Below are 18865 nucleotides of genomic sequence, written 5' to 3' on the forward strand. Positions count from 1 at the left end.
CCAACAGCAAAGCATTCTGAGACCATTCATGTGTGGGGTCGCTTCTCAGCCAAGGGAGTGGGCTCACTCACAATTTTGCCTAAGAACACCGCCATGAATAAAGAATGGGACAAAAACATCCTCCGACAGCAACTACTCCCAACTATCCAAAAACAGTTTGGTGAGGAACAATGACTTTTCCAGCATGATGGATCACCTTGTCATAAAGCAAAAGTGATAACTAAGTGGCTTGGGGAACTAAATATACAAATGTTGGGTCCATGGTCAGGAAACTCCTCAGACCTTAATCTCATTGAGAACTTGTGGTCAATCCTCAAGAGGCGGGTGAACAAATTCTAACAAACTCCAAGCATTGATTATACAAGAATGGGCTGCCATCAGTCAGGATGTGGCCCAGAAGTTGATTGACAGCATGCCAGGGGGAATTGCAGAGGTCTTGAAAAAGAAGAGTCAACACCGCAAATATTGACTCTTTGCATAAACTACATGTCATTGTCAATAAAAGCCTTTGACACTTGTGAAATGCTTGTAATTATACTTTAGTATACCATATAACAAAAAGATCTAAAAACACTGAAGCAGCAGACTGTGAAAATTATTATTTGTGTCACTCTCAAAACTTTTGGCCACGGTTGTTCACACACAGGAGCGGCAGGGGAAATCACATGTGATTCGGACCACATTCCTGTTCAAATTGCATGCGATTCTTTGCAGTGCAATTTTCACCCATGCATTGTCTATTGACGCAAATCGCACCACAAAGTATTGGTTTCAATATCAGGAGCATTTGGGCGAGTATTGATACTAGCTCAAATGCTTGATAATCAGCGCATCCCTAGTACAGACCATCATTTCAGACACTTATAATTGAGACCTTGGTCAGAATCAATCCCAATTATTGATTGATTTCATTTCTATATTTGCAGATATTCACTTCCAATTATGGCCCCGAGGTTCTTGGTGAGCTGGTGGCTCAGTTACACTCTGGCTTCTACCTGGCCAACAAAGAAGACTTCACCTATGAAAGGGACCCTCGATCTGCAGCGTACATACCTCCAGAGAAGGGGCACTATTATTATCACGCTGCCGTGTTTGGCGGCACGCCATCGCGTCTCTTTAACCTTACCTCCAGCTGTCTGAAGGGCATCTTAAGGGACAAGGAGCACAATATGGAGGCAGTGTGGCACGACGAAAGTCATCTCAACAGATATTTTGCCTTGGAAAAGCTGCCACTGAAGATACTGTCACCAGAGTATTGCTGGGACAACAGATTGTGGTTGAAATATCACAAACTGGTCTGGGCAAAAAAACTATATTCACAAAGGGTATAACATAGACAGATGAAGATGATTAATGACAACTAATACCACTTTCACACTGAGACCCCTTTTCAGGCACTTTCACGCTAAAAAAATCACCTGAAAAGCTCACGAAAAACTATTTCAATTAAAATCAATGAATGCTTTCACACTGGGGCAGTGCGCTGACAGGGCGATGAAAAAAACGCCTCTCTCCATTGAAATGAATGGAAAGCTCTTCAAAAGTGCCTGAAAAGCTCTTCAAAAGCGCTCAAATGTTTTACTGGCAGTTTAGAAGTGCCTCATTGTGAAAGGGGCCTAATAGATTTTGATTGGTTGCTAATGGGCAACACCAACACTTTTCTTATCATAAGGCCCCTTTCACACTGGGGCGGTGGGTGTGTTTGCAGTAAAGCGCCGCTATTTTTAGTGGCGCTTTACCGTCAGTTTCGTGGCACTATTCGGCCGCTAGCGGAGCGCTTTTACCCCCGCTATCGGCCGAAAGGGTTAAATCCACCGGCAAAGCGTTGCTGCAGCAGCGCTTTGCCGGCGGTTTAGCCATGCTGCCCATTAATTTCAATGGGCAGGAGCGGTGTAAAAACCGCTCCTTTACCGCTCCAAAGAAGCTGCTAGCAGGACTTTTTTTAGCGTCCTGCCAGCGCACGGCTCCAGTGTGAAAGCCCTCGGGGTTTTCACATTGGAGAGACAGGAGCGGCTCTTTGCAGGCGCTATTTTTAGCGCTGTAGCACCTGCAAAGCGCCCCAGTGTGAAAGGGGTCTAAGGGTATCGGTTTTTGCTGGCCAATGCATTTCTAGGGGCAGATTTTTTTTGCCCCAAATGATTACCAATCAGACACAAACAACTTGGATTTTGCTTTTCATTGAGGTTGCCAGTGGCAGCCCGTAATGCAGGGCCCAGGGGCGCCGTCCCCTTAATCTATTCGTCCGGCCCCCTAATCTAAATGCGGGGCGCTGGACACATGGTTTCCAATGGGGGTTTTTTTTTTTTTTTTTTTTGAAGCACGTGATTAGAGCCAGAGGTTCTAATAAGCTTTAAAAAAAGGTGGGCTCGGGGCGCAGAGCACTGCGCCCCAGTCCACCCAGTTGTGTGACAATAGGGAATTCATATTCCCTATTGTCTTCCTGATTCTCCTCCCGGCCAATTGGGAAGCGGGTCCTGAGACCCGTCACCCGACTGGCGGAGAGGAGAAGCGATCCTATTGGCCGCTGAGGAGGAGATGCAGGGGAAGCCGCCGTGCAGCACCAGGAGAAGGAGACGCCAGCCGGAGGAAGCGCTGCCCACAACCTAGATGGGGTAAGTGCGGGGCTGTTGACTGACCAACCAACTGGGGGGGGGGGGGGGGTGGTGGTTTGTTTGCTGCCCCCTCCTCAAAAAATATACCACCAGCTGCCACTAGAAGTTGCTCTAAACTGAAGGAAATTCTTTTATAGTTTACAAGAAGTTTTTGCTGCCTAAAGTGAATTTTACAAATGTAATGTGGTTTAAAACTGAAGTCCAGACAGTGAAATACACAGATGGCATACATGCTGTATTTGGGAGCTGTTTACCTGCCAAAGGATTTGCATTGCTGTCCACCCAGTCCTGCCATTTACACAGCCCTGCCCCACTGCACAGCCAGGAAAGTCGCACCATTTTTTTTTGTTACAGTTGGAAGTAGTTGAGTATTGCACCAGTTTAATTTTTTGAAAGTGGGCCCCAGGAGCTTATAGCCACAATGTGCTAGTATGCACAGCACATTAGCACATTATGGCAGACTTACCTGGCTAGCAATCCCCTCCAGCGCTCCCATCAATCACTGGCACTGCCCATAGGTGTGCGCAGCCTATTGCATTAGGATGTACAGCCCAAATGTATTAAAACATGGACGGTGTTAATAGAGCAGTGGATGGTCTCAGTAGTTTTTCATTTTTAGTATTTTATTTTTCAATTTTTTTTCATTATTCAATTTTTTTTAGGAGCCCTGTTGGGGGGCTTTGTTGAAATATCAGCAGGAGGAATCTGGGCCACACGGGGTGATTAGAGTGTGTCCAGGCACACCCGGCACACCCCTTGTGCACGCCTATGGCACTGCTGTCTTCTCCTGGTCCTCCTGCCAGGTTCCGACTCTTCGGCAACATGGTTGGCCGGGTCACGATGATGCACACGAGAGTCACAATTTCATGGCACAGAGCCGTGCCATAAATGTATGCAGAGTTGCGCGTGAATGACTCGGTGTACACCAGCACACTGACAGGCAGGGAGAAAGATTTATGACAGAGGAGGACAATAAGATTTCATCTGTTATAAAAAATCCAACCTGTCATTGTTTTTCTTTTTTAAGTTTAATTCCATTTTAAACTCTAAACTCTGAAAGGGGGGGATTTACTAAAACGGGTGCATGCAGAATCTGGTGCAACTGTGCATAGTAACCTATTAGCTTCCAGGTTTTATTGTCAAAGCTTCAACATTCAATTCAACAAGCTGATTGGTTACTATGCACAGCTGCTCCAGATTCTATGTGCACCAGTTTTAGTAAATCTTCCCCACAGTGTTGTCATCTCCCCACCCCCTCTACTTTGCTGATTAGTCAGTGAAAGGACAGCTCATCCTTCTGCTCAATTCCTATTATCATTTTCCTCGTGCGCTCAATATAGCACTCCTCCAGTCTGATTGCTGCTTTACAAGGACACCGGGGGGTTATTTACGAAAGGCAAATCCACTTTGCACTACAAGTGCAAAGTGCACTTAAAATTGCACTGAAAGTGCACTTGGAAGTGCAGTCGCTGTAGATCCAAGGGGGACATGCAAGGAAATTAAAAAACAGCATTTTAGCTTGCACATGATTGGATAATAAAATCAGCAGAGCTTCCCCTCATTTCAGATCTTCCCCTCAGATCTACAGCGACTGCACTTCCAAGTGCACTTTCAGTGCAACTTTAAGTGCACTTTGCACTTGTAGTGCAAAGTGGATTTGCCTTTCGTAAATAACCCCCTATGTCAAATGTAGGCACTTAAACTGCTTGCATTAAAAAAGATAATGTAATAATAAATACAGAGCTGCAGATAAGTGTGCCATTTATATCATCATGGAGATCTAATCTGAAGATCCAAAAAAGACAGTGATTAAGCCTAGGTTCACATTGGAGCGGGTTAGAAATTGTGCGAGTTCAGCTGCACAGATGTCTATACAAATCGCCCTCTGAAGTCACCAAAAGTAGTACAGGAACTACTTTCGAGAATCGGTGCAGCGCTGCAAAGTCTGCACTGCACCGATTCGGACGGTGCCATTGCCAGCAATAGCTGCCGATTTGGCATGCGATTTGACATGTCAAATCGCATGCCAAATCACTTCAATGTGAACCTAGGCTTAAAGAATAAAAGAGATTAAGGAGATTTAAAGTGTAACTCCACTTTTGATAAAAACACAAAAAAAACTAAAATAAACAATCCCCTCTGGGTGATTATTGTTCATTGCGAGAATTTTACCAAAATTGGTAGCAGATTCCTACCTTGTTCTCCTATAAAGAAAAGAGCTGTTAGTTCCATATCTTTTTACATACTGAATCCTGAATGAGAGGCCCTGTGTTCATTATAACCATCTGGTTTAGGGATGCAACAATACCATTTTTCTATCGGCGAGTACAAGTACCAATACTTTCAGTCAAGTACTCGCCAATACCGATACTTTGCGGTGCAATTTGCATCAATATCAATACAAAATAAATGGGAGCAAATCACACTGCAAAGAATTGCATGCGATTTGAACAGGAGTGAGGTGCGATTCGTGTCTGAGTCACATGCGATTTCCCCCTTCGCTCCTGTGTGTGTATAGAAAGGGAAAATCGCCATCTAGTGGGCAGTTTATTAAAAATGTGATAACTCACATGAAAGTGGTAGTAAATGCTGTACTACCACTTGTACCTACAGGTAAGCCTGTAATAAGGTTATTATGCACCGTTTAGGAGATATTCAGAGTGCATGCAGCTGATGACATCATCGGCGCATACGCTCTGAAGGTCTGGCTTACAGTGCTGGACCTTCAGAGCATGCGCCAGAAATGTAATTGCAGCCCTGGCCAATCACATAGCCGGAGCTCGCGCACCCTGAAGACAGACAGGGAGAAGATGTCAGCCCTCTTAGCAGTGGCTTTACCGCGCTGGAGGGCTTAGTTCCAAGGTAAGTATTTAATAATGTGCTAGTTTGCACTGCATACTAGCACATTATGCCATCATAAACCTTGCAGGTTTTTTGTTTTTTTCAGTCACTGTACAAATGACACTGGCAGGGAAGGGGTTAACATCAGGGGCGATCAAAGGGTTAAGTGTGCTCCTAGGGAGTGCTTTCTAAATGTGGGGGGGGGGGGGTGCTGTGACTGGAGGAAAACAAAGATCAGTGTTTTTGCTTAGCAGAAACACAAGATCTCCATTTTCCTCCCTCACAGAACAGCAGTCTGCCTTGTTTACATAGGCAGACCACCGTTCTGCCTTTCCTGTGAATGATCGCCGGACCCACTGATTGGCTCCTGCTGTGTCCAATCACAGCTGGAGCGGGGCTCTGGCGGCGTGCCCCAGAGCCCTTGCAAAAAGATCATGAACAGGTACGTGATTTCACGCTTAAGGGGCGCCCTGCCGCAGTATATGTACGTGGGACGGTCCTTAAGCGGTTAAACCTGAACTCTAGGCAGACATAAGAGACACAAATAAATGCAGTTCTGTAATCATTAATACATCATTAAAAGCAAGCAATGTAAGTACCTGCATTAGATCTGGTATCAGCCTCTCACAGTCCCTGTACAGCAGAGCTGGAATACGAAGAAGCAGTACAAGGGGCCAATCCATTCATATGCTCAGTAGAAGCATATTGATAGGAGGAGAGAGCAGCGGAACAGAGATATCTGTGCAGCTTCCCCTTTTGCTGTCCTTTCACCGGCCAAGGGCAGGTCCAGGATGGTTGGGCTCAGAGGAAGACAGTTGAATGATGCTGGCCAACAGACCAGGGACATCCTGTGGCAGAAAAAATGTACTGCAGGGGATCTCTGGATTGAAGTTGAATATTGCAGCAAAAGCTGGTTTTCTTATTTGATCTTTTAATGCACTATTCATTTCTATTTATTTTTGGCTGGAGCTCTGCCGATAGATAGATAGATAGATAGATAGATAGATAGATAGATAAAATGTTCTAGTTTTGGATAAAGGGGGGGGGGGGATTAGAACGTCTACTTTCAGATTTTTACTGATATCCAAGGATTATGGGGAGAAATATCTAATAGCAACACAGAGAGAAATAAGAATGGTTCTCTTTAGTATCAGTGGAACCCAGGTCAGATTTTTTTATTGGTCTGATTCCCTGTTGAAGCTTTTCCTTCACTTCCTGGTAAAAATAGTTTTCAGCTGGACAGGAAATGGTTGTAAATCTCTCCGATGGGTCCCCAAATAGCAGTAAAACCTGGGGGTTCTAATCCTTCTATAGTCCATCCAAAGCTGGAAAAATATTTCTGCTTGGCATACCCTTTGAAGCGGTATTAAACCCAAAACCAAACATGTATTGTGTTGCAGCTTACCAATCATTAGATGTGGTGGCTGCATTGCTTTTTATTTCTTTAGCTTTTTCCCCTCTGTTTTCACCTGGTGATCTGGCCAGTAATACACCTCCTGTATTAGTGAGACACAACTCTGAATGAATAGGCACAGCAAACAGCAGCATTGCCAGTCTGGGGAGAGGGGAGTGTTAAATGTAAATTTAAATACACTAACAAACTAAAGCCAAACTCCAACTCACACTTTATAATCAGTTACACCAAATAATTCTTTACCTTTTGGGATAAATGTTTTACAGGACTAAATAAAAGCTGATCATTTTAACCACCAGCCAGTGTTAAATGGTTTTGTCTCATCCATGTAAACTGATACATTCTGCAGAAGAACTTAAAGTGTTACTAAACCCAGGACCCTGCATTCACTATATCTGGTCTCTCACAGTACACAGAACATGGAAATGCAATTATTTTAATAAATATAAACTGCTAAATACCTTTTATCATCAGCAATATATAGCAGTCTTGTGACTTTTATCAGTTCCTTGTAAAGCTTGTAGGAGGAATTTTTATACTGCATTGAGTTCTCCTATTAGGATGCAGGATCCTTGACCCTCTGTTTGGACAGTGCTGATTGGCCCTGTGCTGATCACATGCACCCTCCCAAGGAAAAAAAAACACTCTCTAGCAATACTAACCAAACTGAGCATGTGCAGCCTGACTCCAAAGGCTCTGTCTTACTCTGATATGTTCTGGAGTCAGTGGAAGAAGAGGAGGATCTGTGCATACAGGATCAAGCAGCCTTTTTACACAATGAGGAGGAATAACCCCTTAGGTTCCACAGTGCGTATAACAAGCATGCTTTACTGCATATACAGACTGAATTTACTGTTGTGGGTTTAGTAACACTTTAAGTTTCTAAAAAATAATAGTCTTGCTGGCTGGATCACTAGATGAAAATAGAAGAAAGAAAGCCTAAAAAAGAAAACCAATGCAGCCATCACATCTAAAAATTGGTAACCTGCAATATAATAAATGTTTGCTTTTGGGTTTAATACCACTTTAAATCTTCCCCGCTCTTGCCAAAACCAAAGAAAAGGATTTGCCCTTACATAAGCTTTAACTATTTTTGTACAATAACATTCATGTAATATCCTTTTTCAGTGTATTTTTATTGATTGATTTATATATGCAACTTACTCAAGTACCTTTTGGGGTTCAGTTACTAAAATCTGGAGCAGCTCTGCATAGAAACCAATCAGCTTCCAGGTTTTTGTGTCTAAGCTTAATTAATCTAGCTGAAGTTAGAAGCCGATTGGCTATCATGCAGAGCTGCAACAGATTTTGCACTCTCCAGTTTTAGTAAATCAACCCCTTTATGTGTGTTATACAAGTGTGCCTTAAAGTGACACTAAAGGTTCCTGTTATGATTTTTTTTTTTTAAATAACAATCACACTTACCTCCACTCTGCAGCTCGTTTTGCACAGAGTGGCCCCGAACCTGGTCTTCTGGGGTCCCTCAGCGGCTCTCGTGGCTCCTCCCTCCTTCAGATAACCCCCTAGGAAAAGCGCTCTCCCGGGTGGGGTTACCTTGCGGGTGCACTCCCGAGTCCAGCATTTAACATCCCCCCCCCCCCCCTGGCGACCGCGTCGTTGGATTTGATTGACAGCAGCAGGAGCCAATGGCTGTGCTGCTATCAATCTATCCAACCAAGAGCCGAGAACCCCGGGCATCCCCATGGGACAAGTTTGAGGGTTCAGGTAAGTAAAACGGGGGGGGGGGGGTGGCATTAAGGTGAAAAAACACAAACCTTTACAACCCCTTTAATAGTTAACTGTTTTTTAATCTAACACAATACCTTTTTTGAGGCTCTAAGATTGTGATCCTTACTATTGCTAAACCTGGACAACAAGGGAGTGAACGGAACAAAGGGAACTCTTCATTATATCTTTTTAGGAAAAAAAAATCTAAATTGTTGGATACAATTTTAGAAACCATTGTGGTATTTTTTTTTTTTAATTACTATTTATTTATATTCAATTTTCATTTTTTTTTTAATCTCTTGTGGAATTTTTGAACATTTTTTGGGAGTTTTCAGGCCCTTTTGTTAAATTTCTTGTATCAATATGGATTTTGGGAACAAATTATATTCATTATTTTTGTACAATTAACTCAAAATATTTTCAATGCATTTATATTTATTGTTTTGATTGTTTTTATAGACAGCCTTATAATGCCACTTACAGAGTCACAATTGTACATGTGTGGGGGTATAATAAAGTTTGTTTATATATAATACAGTTGATGGGAATAACTTATTTTTCTAGCTTCTTTTATTTGTTTAGTGCTTTTTGGTAATATTTCCCATTGATATGATATATTGCACACATTGTCGCATATTCACATGACATGTTTCATCTATATTTCATTTGGGCTTGCCTCACTAATTTACAACAGCAACAGAGGAAGTGAAATAGCCATAAATTAAGGATTCCAACACCATACTCCTCCTGTAGAACACTTGTGAGCATGCGCACACAAAGGGCGTAGGTGGGGGGAGCAGGGACACTCAGTAGTTGGTGAAACGATAGTTGGGGTGGAGTTCGGCCTTCACATCACACACCAAGGTTAGTAGTCTTCTCAGCACAACTTCCTTATTCTTTCCATGACTGGTCTGAACCATCTGCAATGTCTTGCGGGTCCGTGCCTCAACCTCGGAGGACAGGTCACCCTGGGTGCCCAAGGCCTACAATAAAAAATAACAGTTTATAAAAAACAAACACTTGACAGAACTACTTTTAGCTGGTCACATATCATAACCCCAATGTTTCACAACACTTTCCATGAAAAAATTACAGTGTAGCCCCCCGTTGACTCAAAGGGGTTGATTTACAAAAACTGGAGAGGGCAAAATCTGGTGCAGCTGTGCATGGTAGCCAAAAGTGATGGGCTGAACACCCCCCCCTGTTCTCACCAGAACTCCTGAACAGAAAAAAAGTTCTAACCCAAGCGGCGAACCCTATTAAAGTGTATGGGACCCGAACTTGAAAAATCAAAAGTCCCCATTTTGAAGGCCACTCACTCTCTAACTTCAGCTTGTTCAATTAAGCTTTGACCCTACCTAATAGTCATACACATGTGCAAGAATTAAAAACAAATGAGTCCCTGTATGTGGGTGGGTAAACTGACTTATCACTGAGATGGCACTTTTGCCAAAACCAGGTGGAGCGGTAAGGGGTGAAAACCACTTTCAGGTTTCTATTGTCATCTGTGTACCAGATAGGGAGATTTACCCTCAAAATTTGTTTTGATGACCATTATCACAGGACGTGATGGATAAACCACATGAGTTGTCACAGGAACAGGATGGGAAATCCTCCAATGGGTAAAACTATTCTGGTGACAACTATCTAAAGCTTTCAGGTTTCAATTGCCATCTGTGTACCTGATCAGGAGATTTTACCTTAAAGCGATTGTAAAGGAACATTAAAAAAAAAAAAACATGTCTATACTTGCTCTGTGCAATGGAATTGCACAAAGCAGCCGCGAACCTCCTCTCCTCAGGTCACCCAGCCAGCACTCCTGGTCCCTTTTCTATTTTCAGTGCCCCTTACGGGAAGCCGCCTCGTGCCCCCAAGCCCCGCTGCTGTGGCCATTGACACAAACAGTGGGACTCAGGCCTACCCCCTGCTCCCTCGTCACTGAAGTTGATTGACAGGAGCAGGAGCCATTGGCTCCTGCTGCTATCAAACTGCCCAATGAGAAGGGAGAGCCGCTGCCCTTGGGCACACTGCTGGATCGGATCAGGCTCAGGTAAGAATAAGGGGGGGCTGAGGGAATCCTGGAGCAGAGGTGTTTTTTTAACTTAATGCATAGAATGCATTAATGTAAAAATGCCTTGAGGCTTTAGAACAACTTTAAGTATTAGTCCTGGTGGCAATTATCTCCACCACAGAATGTGATGGATACACCACATTGTTGAGTTGTCACAGGAACAGGATGGTAAATCTTCCAATGGGTAAGCCTGTTCTGGTGACAACTGTCATAAAATGTCATGTTTCAATTCTAATCTGTTTACCTGAGGGGAGATTTACCTTCAATATCAGTCCTGGTGACCATTGTGTCTGGTATAGAAAGTGATGAAAAAAAAACACATTTTTGAGTTGTCTCAGGAACACGAGGGGCGATCTTCCAATGGGTAAGCCTGTTCTAGTGACAACTGTCTAACGTTTTATGGTTTCAATTGCCATCTGTGTATCTGAGGGTATATTTGCCCTCAGTATTAGTCCCGGTGACCATTATCTCCACCATAGAACTTGACGCATACATCACCTTGTTGAGTTGTCACAGAAACAGGAGGAGGAATCTTTCAATGGGTAAACTGGTTCTGGTGACAATTGAATAAAGCTTTCAGGTTTCAGTTGCCATCTGTGTACCCGATGGGGAGACTTACCCTCAATATTAGTCCTGGTAAACATTATCTCTGGTACAGAAAGTGATGGCAACACCACATTTTTGAGTTGTCACAGGAACAAGAGGGATAATCTTCCAATGGGTAAGCCTGTTCTGGTGACAACTGTCTAATGCTTTCAAGTTTCAATTGCATCTGTGTACATGATGGGGAGAATTACCCTCAATATTGGTCCTGGTGACCATTATCTCAACCATAGAACTTATTGGATAAACCACACTGTTAATTTTTACAGGAGCAGGATGGGAAATCTTCCAATGGTTAAATCTGTTCTGGTGACAATTTTTTAAAACTTTTGTGTACCTGATGGGTAGATTCACCCTTGATATTAGTCCTGGTGACCATTTTCTCTGGTACAGAGAGTGATGGAAAAAACACATTTTTGAGTTGTCATAGAAACAGGAGAGATAATCTTCCAATGCGTAAGCCTGTTCTGGTGACAACTGTCTGATGCTTTCATGTTTCAATTGCTATCTCTGTAACTGATGGGGAGATTTACCCTCAATATTGGTCCTGGTGACCATTGTCTCCACCACAGAACGTGATGGATAAACCACATTGTTGAGTTGTCACAGGAATGGGATGGGAAATCTTCCAATGGGTAAACCTGTTCTAGTATCAACTGTCTCAAGCTTTCAGGTTTCAATTCCCATCTGTTTACCCGATGAGGAGATTTACCCTCAATATTAGTCCTGATGACCATTGTCTCCGGAAAGTGATGGAAAAACCACACTTTTGAGTTGTCACAGGAAAAGGAGGGGGGGGGGGGGTCTTCCACCTGTTCTGGTGACCAGTGTCTAAAGCTGGCCATACACCAATAGAATTTCCTACAAAAATGTTCATTTTCATAATGTTTATTCAATTTTCTAATGGTTAGTGGAGTCAAACAAACGTTCGCTTTGGTGAGAGTGTCACCAGCATGAAAGTGAGAATGTCTTTGTAGATTTCCATAACCCAATAGAACGTGTACCTGCAGGTATTGAATACAGTGAAGGAAAAAAGTATTTGATCCCCTGCTGATTTTGTATGCTTGCCCACTGACATAGAAATGATCAGTCTATAATTTTAATGGTAGGTTTATTTTAACAGTGAGAGACAGAGTAACAACAAAAATATCCAGAAAAACGCATTTCAAAAAAGGTATAAATTGATTTGCATTTTAACGAGTGAAATAAGTATTTGATCCCTTTGCAAAACATGACTTAGTACTTGGTGGCAAAACTCTTGTTGGCAATCACAGAGGTCAGACGTTTCTTGTAGTTGGCCACCAGGTTTGCACACATCTCAGGAAGAATTTTACTACTCTTTGCAGATCCTCTCCAAGTCATTAAGGTTTCGAGGCTGACATTTGGTAACTCAAACCTTTACTCGCTCCCTCCACATGTTTCCTATGGGATTAAGGTCTGGAGACTGGCTAGGCCATTCCAGGACCTTAATGTGCTTCTTCTTGAGCCACTCCTTTGTTGCCTTGGCTGTGTGTTTTGGGTCATTGTCATACTGGAATACCCATCCATGACCCATTTTCAATGTACTGGCTGAGGGAAAGAGGTTCTCACCCAAGATTTGAGGGTACATGGCGCCGCCCATCGTCCTTTAGATGTGGTGAAGTTGTCCTGTCCCCTTAGCAGAAAAACACCCCCAAAGCATAATGTTTCCACCTCCATGTTTGACGGTGGGGATGATGTTCTTGAGGTCATAGGCAGCATTCCTCCTCCTCCAAACATGGCGAGTTGAGCTGATGCCAAAGAGTTTGATTTTGGTCTCATCTGACCACAACGCTTCCACCCAGATCTCCTCTAAATCATTCAGATGTTCATTAGCAAAAGTCAGACGGGCCTGTACATGCACTTTCTTGAGCAGGATTTTAGTCTTTCATGGCACAGTGTGTTACCAATTGTTTTCTTGGTGAATATGGTCCCAGCTGCCTTGAGATCATTGACAAGATTCTCCTGTGTAGTTCTGGGCTGATTCCTCACCGTTCTCATGATCATTGAAACTCCACGAGGTGAGATCTTGCATGGAGCCCCAGACCAAGGGAGTTCGACAGTTATTTTGTGTTTCTTCCATTTACGAATAATCGCACCAACTGTTGTCACCCTTTCACTAAGCTGCTTGGCGATGGTCTTGTAGTCCATTTCTGCCTTGAGTCGTGCTACAATCTTGTCCCTGACATCCTTGGACAGCTCTTTGGTCTTGGCCATGGTGGAGAGATTGGAATCTGATTGATTGATTGCTTCTGTAGACAGGTGTCTTTTAAACAGATAACAAGCTGAGATTAGGAGCACTCCCTTTGAGAGCACTCCTAATCTCAGCTAGTTACCTGTATAGAAGACACCTAGGAGCCAGAAATCTTTCTAAATGATAGGAGATCACATACTTATTTCACTCATTAAAATGCAAATCAGTTTATAACTTCTTTGAAATGTGTTTTTCTGGATTTTTTTGTTGTTCTGTCTCTCACTGTTTAAAATAAACCTACCATTAAAATTATAGACTGATCATTTCTTTGTCAGTGGGCAAACGTACAAAATCAGAAGGGGATCAAATACTTTTTTCCCTCACTGTATAGGGGTGCTATATGTGTTGCAGCAATATCCAGGTTTAGTAACTACCTCCTGGGCTGAGATGCCAGCTCAGAAATAATACAGTCATATCAGACTTGGTGCCTGTAACAATTCAGAGGGCACGTCCAAAAACTCAGAGCATGGAGAGGAGAGTTGAGGGTGGAGTTGGCTGCCAGGGGAGCAAGGGGCAAATAAAATGACTTATAAAAATAGGCATATAACCTTTTGCAGTGCAGGGGGAGCCCCAGTGCTAGGGTAGTTTGGACGTTTCCCCTAGATTCAGCCTTAAAACTGAACCCCAGGTATGATTTTAATTGCACACTTACATTGGTCCAGCCTAGTACAATGTAAGTATGTACTTGTATATCTCATACCTGAGGGATTGCTGGGAAGCTAACAATCACTGTAGTAGTCGGTGCTACTACAGAGATTGCCTCAATTTTCCAGGGGTCCACAATGTCACAACCCCTCCTCTTCACCTGTACAAGGGTATACAAGGCATTCTGTAAATGGCGATAGAGATGAATGAGCGTCCCCATGTGGTAAGTGTGCAGTGGGGCACCCGCTTGGCACAAGACCTGGAATTGTGGCAAACACTGTAGTGCTGACTACTACAGTGATAGTCAGCTTTCCCAGCTGTCCCTTAGGTATAAAATATACGTAATTACATTGTGCTAGGCTGGACCAATGTAACAATGCAACCAAAATAATACCTGGAGTTCAGCTTTAATGAAACAATGTGAGCAATGCAGTGATTTTTCACTGATCTGACAAAGGTAAAGTGAAAACTGATTACCGGTAGTCACTATGGGTGATTTTATTTATTATATACATTTATTATATGCGTGCTCCAATGATCAAATTTGGTTGTATGCAAAAGGACACCAATGCTGATGTAAGGTGCATACATGCATGGTATTACATAGAACACATCTCTTCTTTTGCATTTTTATATGTGTTGGAAAGAGAAATATTAATATCAAGAGCAAGAGTACAGATGCCTCATCCTTTCTTTTGGATTTAATTGTATCAGCGAAATGTGGGAGCTCAGTCCTCTTTATATTCTCATACATGTCTGGCCCTCTCTATACTCCAATAAATGGCAGCTCCCTTTTATACCCCCATACACAGCAGGTCCTCTTTATACTCTGATACATGACAGGTCTTCTTTATACTCCCAAACATGACAGGTCCTTTTTATACCCCGACCACATTGTGGGTCCCATACATGACAGGTCCTCTTTATACTCCCAAACATGACAGGTTGTCTTTAAATTCCCATACATGACAGGTCTTTTTTTATACTTCCAGGTCCCTTTTGTCCTAAACATGATGGGCCCCATAAATGTAAATCTTTACATTCCCATACATGACAGGTCCTCTTTATACGCCCATACATGACAGGTCCTCTTTATACTTCCACACATGACAGGTCCTGTTTATTCTCCCCTGCATGACGGGTCCTCTATATACTCCGATACATGACAGGTCCCTTTTATACCCCATATATAACAAATCCTCTTTATACTCTCATATATGACAGGTCCCCTTTATATTCCCATACATGACAGGTCCTCTTTATACTCTCATACAGGAGAAGTCCTCTGTATACTCCAATACATAATAGGTCCTGTGAAAGTGCCTGATCCCTTGCGCTACTATGTGCAAAAAACAAAAATGAATAAAGTATACGTTGGGGTCTGCCGCTATATAGCTATATGTGTTCCCACCTATACCAAAACTGTGAATGTGAAAAAAGTGGTACAATGCTACCCCTATAATAAGCATTAACCAAAACAAACGTGACATACACAATGGGTTTACTCCCTATGTGAATGAGCATACCCTATACAAGTTAACCCATTGTGTATGTCATGTTTGTTTTGGTTATTACTTATTATAGGGGTAGCCAGTACCACTTTTTTCACATAATAGGTCCTCTTTATACTCCAATACATGACAGGTCCTCTGTATACTCCTATACGTAATAGGTCCTCTTTAAACTCCCATAACTGATAGGTTCTCTTTATACCCCCATACATAACAGGTCCTCTTTATACTCCCATACATGACAGGTCCTTTTTATACCCCCCATACATGACAGGTCCTCTTTATACCCCCATACATGACAGGTCCTCTTTATACCCCCATACATGACAGGTCCTCTTTAAACCCCCATACATGACAGGTCCTTTTTATACCCCCATACATGACAGGTCCTCTTTATACTCCCATAACTGACAGGTCATCTTTATATCCCCATACATGACAGGTCCTCTTTATACCCCCATACATGACAGGTCCTCTTTATACCCCCATACATGACAGGTCCTCTTTATACCCCCATACATGACAGGTCCTCTTTATACCCCCATACATGACAGGTCCTCTTTATACCCCATACATGACAGGTCCTCTTTATACCCCCATACATGACAGGTCCTCTTTATACCCCCATACATGACAGGTCCTCTTTAAACCCCCATACATGACAGGTCCTTTTTATACCCCCATACATGACAGGTCCTCTTTATACTCCCATAACTGACAGGTCATCTTTATATCCCCATACATGACAGGTCCTCTTTATACCCCCATACATGACAGGTCCTCTTTATACCCCCATACATGACAGGTCCTCTTTATACTCCCATAACTGACAGGTCCTCTTTATACCCCATACATGACAGGTCCTCTTTATACCCCCATACATGACAGGTCCTCGGAGGACAGTGAGATCTGACAATGTTGATTATCTTTCCATGCTACATAGCAATCTGTTTTTCATTTCATAGAACCCAATATGGCCATTTCACTTGTGAGTCTTGGCTGCCATTGGGCCATAGAGATTCACCAGACCTCTAATATCTGACATATATACAGAAAATACTATAAATAAATATATATATTCATTTTTAATGTTTTTTTCCCCTAATTTGGGCTGTACATACCATGCGTTGCTGAGCCTGGAACTCCCTCTCCCTCTCCAGGCGATATTGTTCGATCTCGCCCTGCGCCTCCTCCTTCGCCTGCTTCAGACGTCGAGCTTTGCCTAGAGATTGAAGAAGTGATCAGTTCTACGGGAACATCCATCCCTCTCATCACCCCCCCAGACACACACAGAGACCCCAATCTTACGTTTCCTGGCCTCTGCCACCCTCTCAGCGGCTCTCTTCTCTGCCTGCAGCAGCTGTTGGATGCCCTGTGACTGGCTGGCCATGATGCCCCCCTACAATAGAATGGGATCTCTATTCAGGAAATGGCTTTTAGATGGATTTGGATCCTCTGTGCAGCTGTCACTGTGTCCTCTGTGCAGAGCCCTTCCCCCTCCCTCTGTGTGCTCTGCCTTCATCCTCCTCCAGCATCATCTCCTTATCCCTCCCCCTATAGGTACCAATGACAGACTGATCTCCTTCCCCCATCCTCAGCGTCATCTCTTCCCCCCTCCCCCACTATGAGGACCACTAATACACCACATACTGCTTCCTTCTCTGGTATCTCCTCCTCCATGCACTGATCACTACCATATCAACATCCCCTCATCCATCCACTGATCACTATCATATCAGCATCCCCTCCTCCATCCATTGATCACTACTATATCAGCATCATCTCCTCCATCCATTGATCACTATCATATCAGCATCCCCTCCTCCATCCATTGATCACTACTATATCAACATCCCCTCCTCCATCCATTGATCACTACTATATCAGCATCATCTCCTCCATCCATTGATCACTATCATATCAGCATCCCCTCCTCCATCCACTGATCACTACTTCATCAGCATCATCTCCTCCATGCATTGATCACTACCATATCAACATCTCCTCCTCCATGCATTGATTACTATCATATCAGCATCATCTCCTCCATCCATTGATCACTATCATATCAGCATCCCCTCCCCCATCCATCGATCACTACCATATCAGCATCCCCTCCTCCATCCATTGATCTCTACTATATCAGCATCCCCTCCTCATCCATTGATCGCTACCATATCAGCATCCCCTTCCCCATCCATCGATCACTACCATATCAGCATCCACTCCTCCATCCATTGATCACTACCATATCAGCATCCACTCCCCCATCCATTGATCACTATCATATCCACATCCCCTCCCCCATCCATTGATTACTACCATATGAGCATCCCCTCCTCCATCCATTGATAGCTACTATATCAGCATCCCCTTCTCCATCCATTGATCACTATCATATCCACATCCCCTCCCCCATCAATTGATCACTACTACATCAGCATCCCCTCCTCCATCCATCGATCACTACGATATCAACATCCCCTCCTAAAACCATTGATCACTACAATATCACCATCCCCTCCTCCATCCAATAATCACTACTATATCAGTATCCCCTCCTCCATCCATTGATTATTACCCCATCAGCATCCCCTCCTCCATCCATTGATCACTATCACATCAGCATTCCCTTCTCCATCCATCGATCAATTCCACTTCAGCATCCACTCCTCCATCCATTAATCGCTACCACATCAGCAGCCCCACCTCCATCAATTGATCACTACCATATCAGCTTCCCCTCCTCCATCCAATGATCGCTATTATATCAGCATCCCCTCCTCCATCCATTGATCACTATGATATCAGAATCCCCTCCTCCATCCATTGATCACTACCATATCAGCATCCCCTCCTCCATGCACTGATCACTATCATATCAGTGTTATCTCTCTATCTTTGCTCCTGTAGTCAAGTGACACCCAGCATCCTCAGTCCTCCCTCAATTCTCTACATCTTCACCTCCCTCTGTCCTTATCTTCCATCCCTGCATCAGCACCCCTCTGCTCCCTCCTTACCAATACAGTACATACTAAAAAATTGAACATGTCTTCTTTTTCCTAGAGATGGCCATACACTAAACAAGGGGTATTGTTTTAAAACTCAAGGAGGTTCAGACGCTAAAATTTTCTTCCAACCAAGGTCCAAATTTTATGCTTATGCTAT

The 18865-nt window shown here is 43.3% G+C and overlaps 2 protein-coding genes across 2 annotated transcripts in view; one reads left to right on the forward strand and one right to left on the reverse strand.

Annotated features, from left to right (window-relative positions):
• LOC141107599 (N-acetyllactosaminide alpha-1,3-galactosyltransferase-like) overlaps nt 1-9132 on the forward strand; it is a 261572-nt gene extending 252440 nt beyond the window's left edge. The window contains exon 6 of the mRNA XM_073598450.1: nt 927-9132. Within this exon, the coding sequence (XP_073454551.1) occupies nt 927-1331 (405 nt within the window). The 3' untranslated portion in view covers nt 1332-9132. The remainder of the gene's footprint in view (nt 1-926) is intronic.
• Nucleotides 8838-17268, reverse strand: ATP6V1G2 (ATPase H+ transporting V1 subunit G2). The gene is made up of 3 exons (XM_073598451.1): nt 17006-17268; nt 16819-16919; nt 8838-9578 (listed from the first exon to the last, which is right to left on the reverse strand). The coding sequence occupies exons 1-3, from the start codon at nt 17085-17087 to the stop codon at nt 9402-9404; spliced, it is 360 nt and encodes a 119-aa protein (XP_073454552.1). The 5' UTR covers nt 17088-17268; the 3' UTR covers nt 8838-9401.
• Between the last annotated feature and the right edge of the window lie 1597 nt (nt 17269-18865).

This window comes from Aquarana catesbeiana, linkage group LG09, assembly GCF_042186555.1.
Source record: "Aquarana catesbeiana isolate 2022-GZ linkage group LG09, ASM4218655v1, whole genome shotgun sequence".
NCBI lineage: Eukaryota > Metazoa > Chordata > Amphibia > Anura > Ranidae > Aquarana > Aquarana catesbeiana.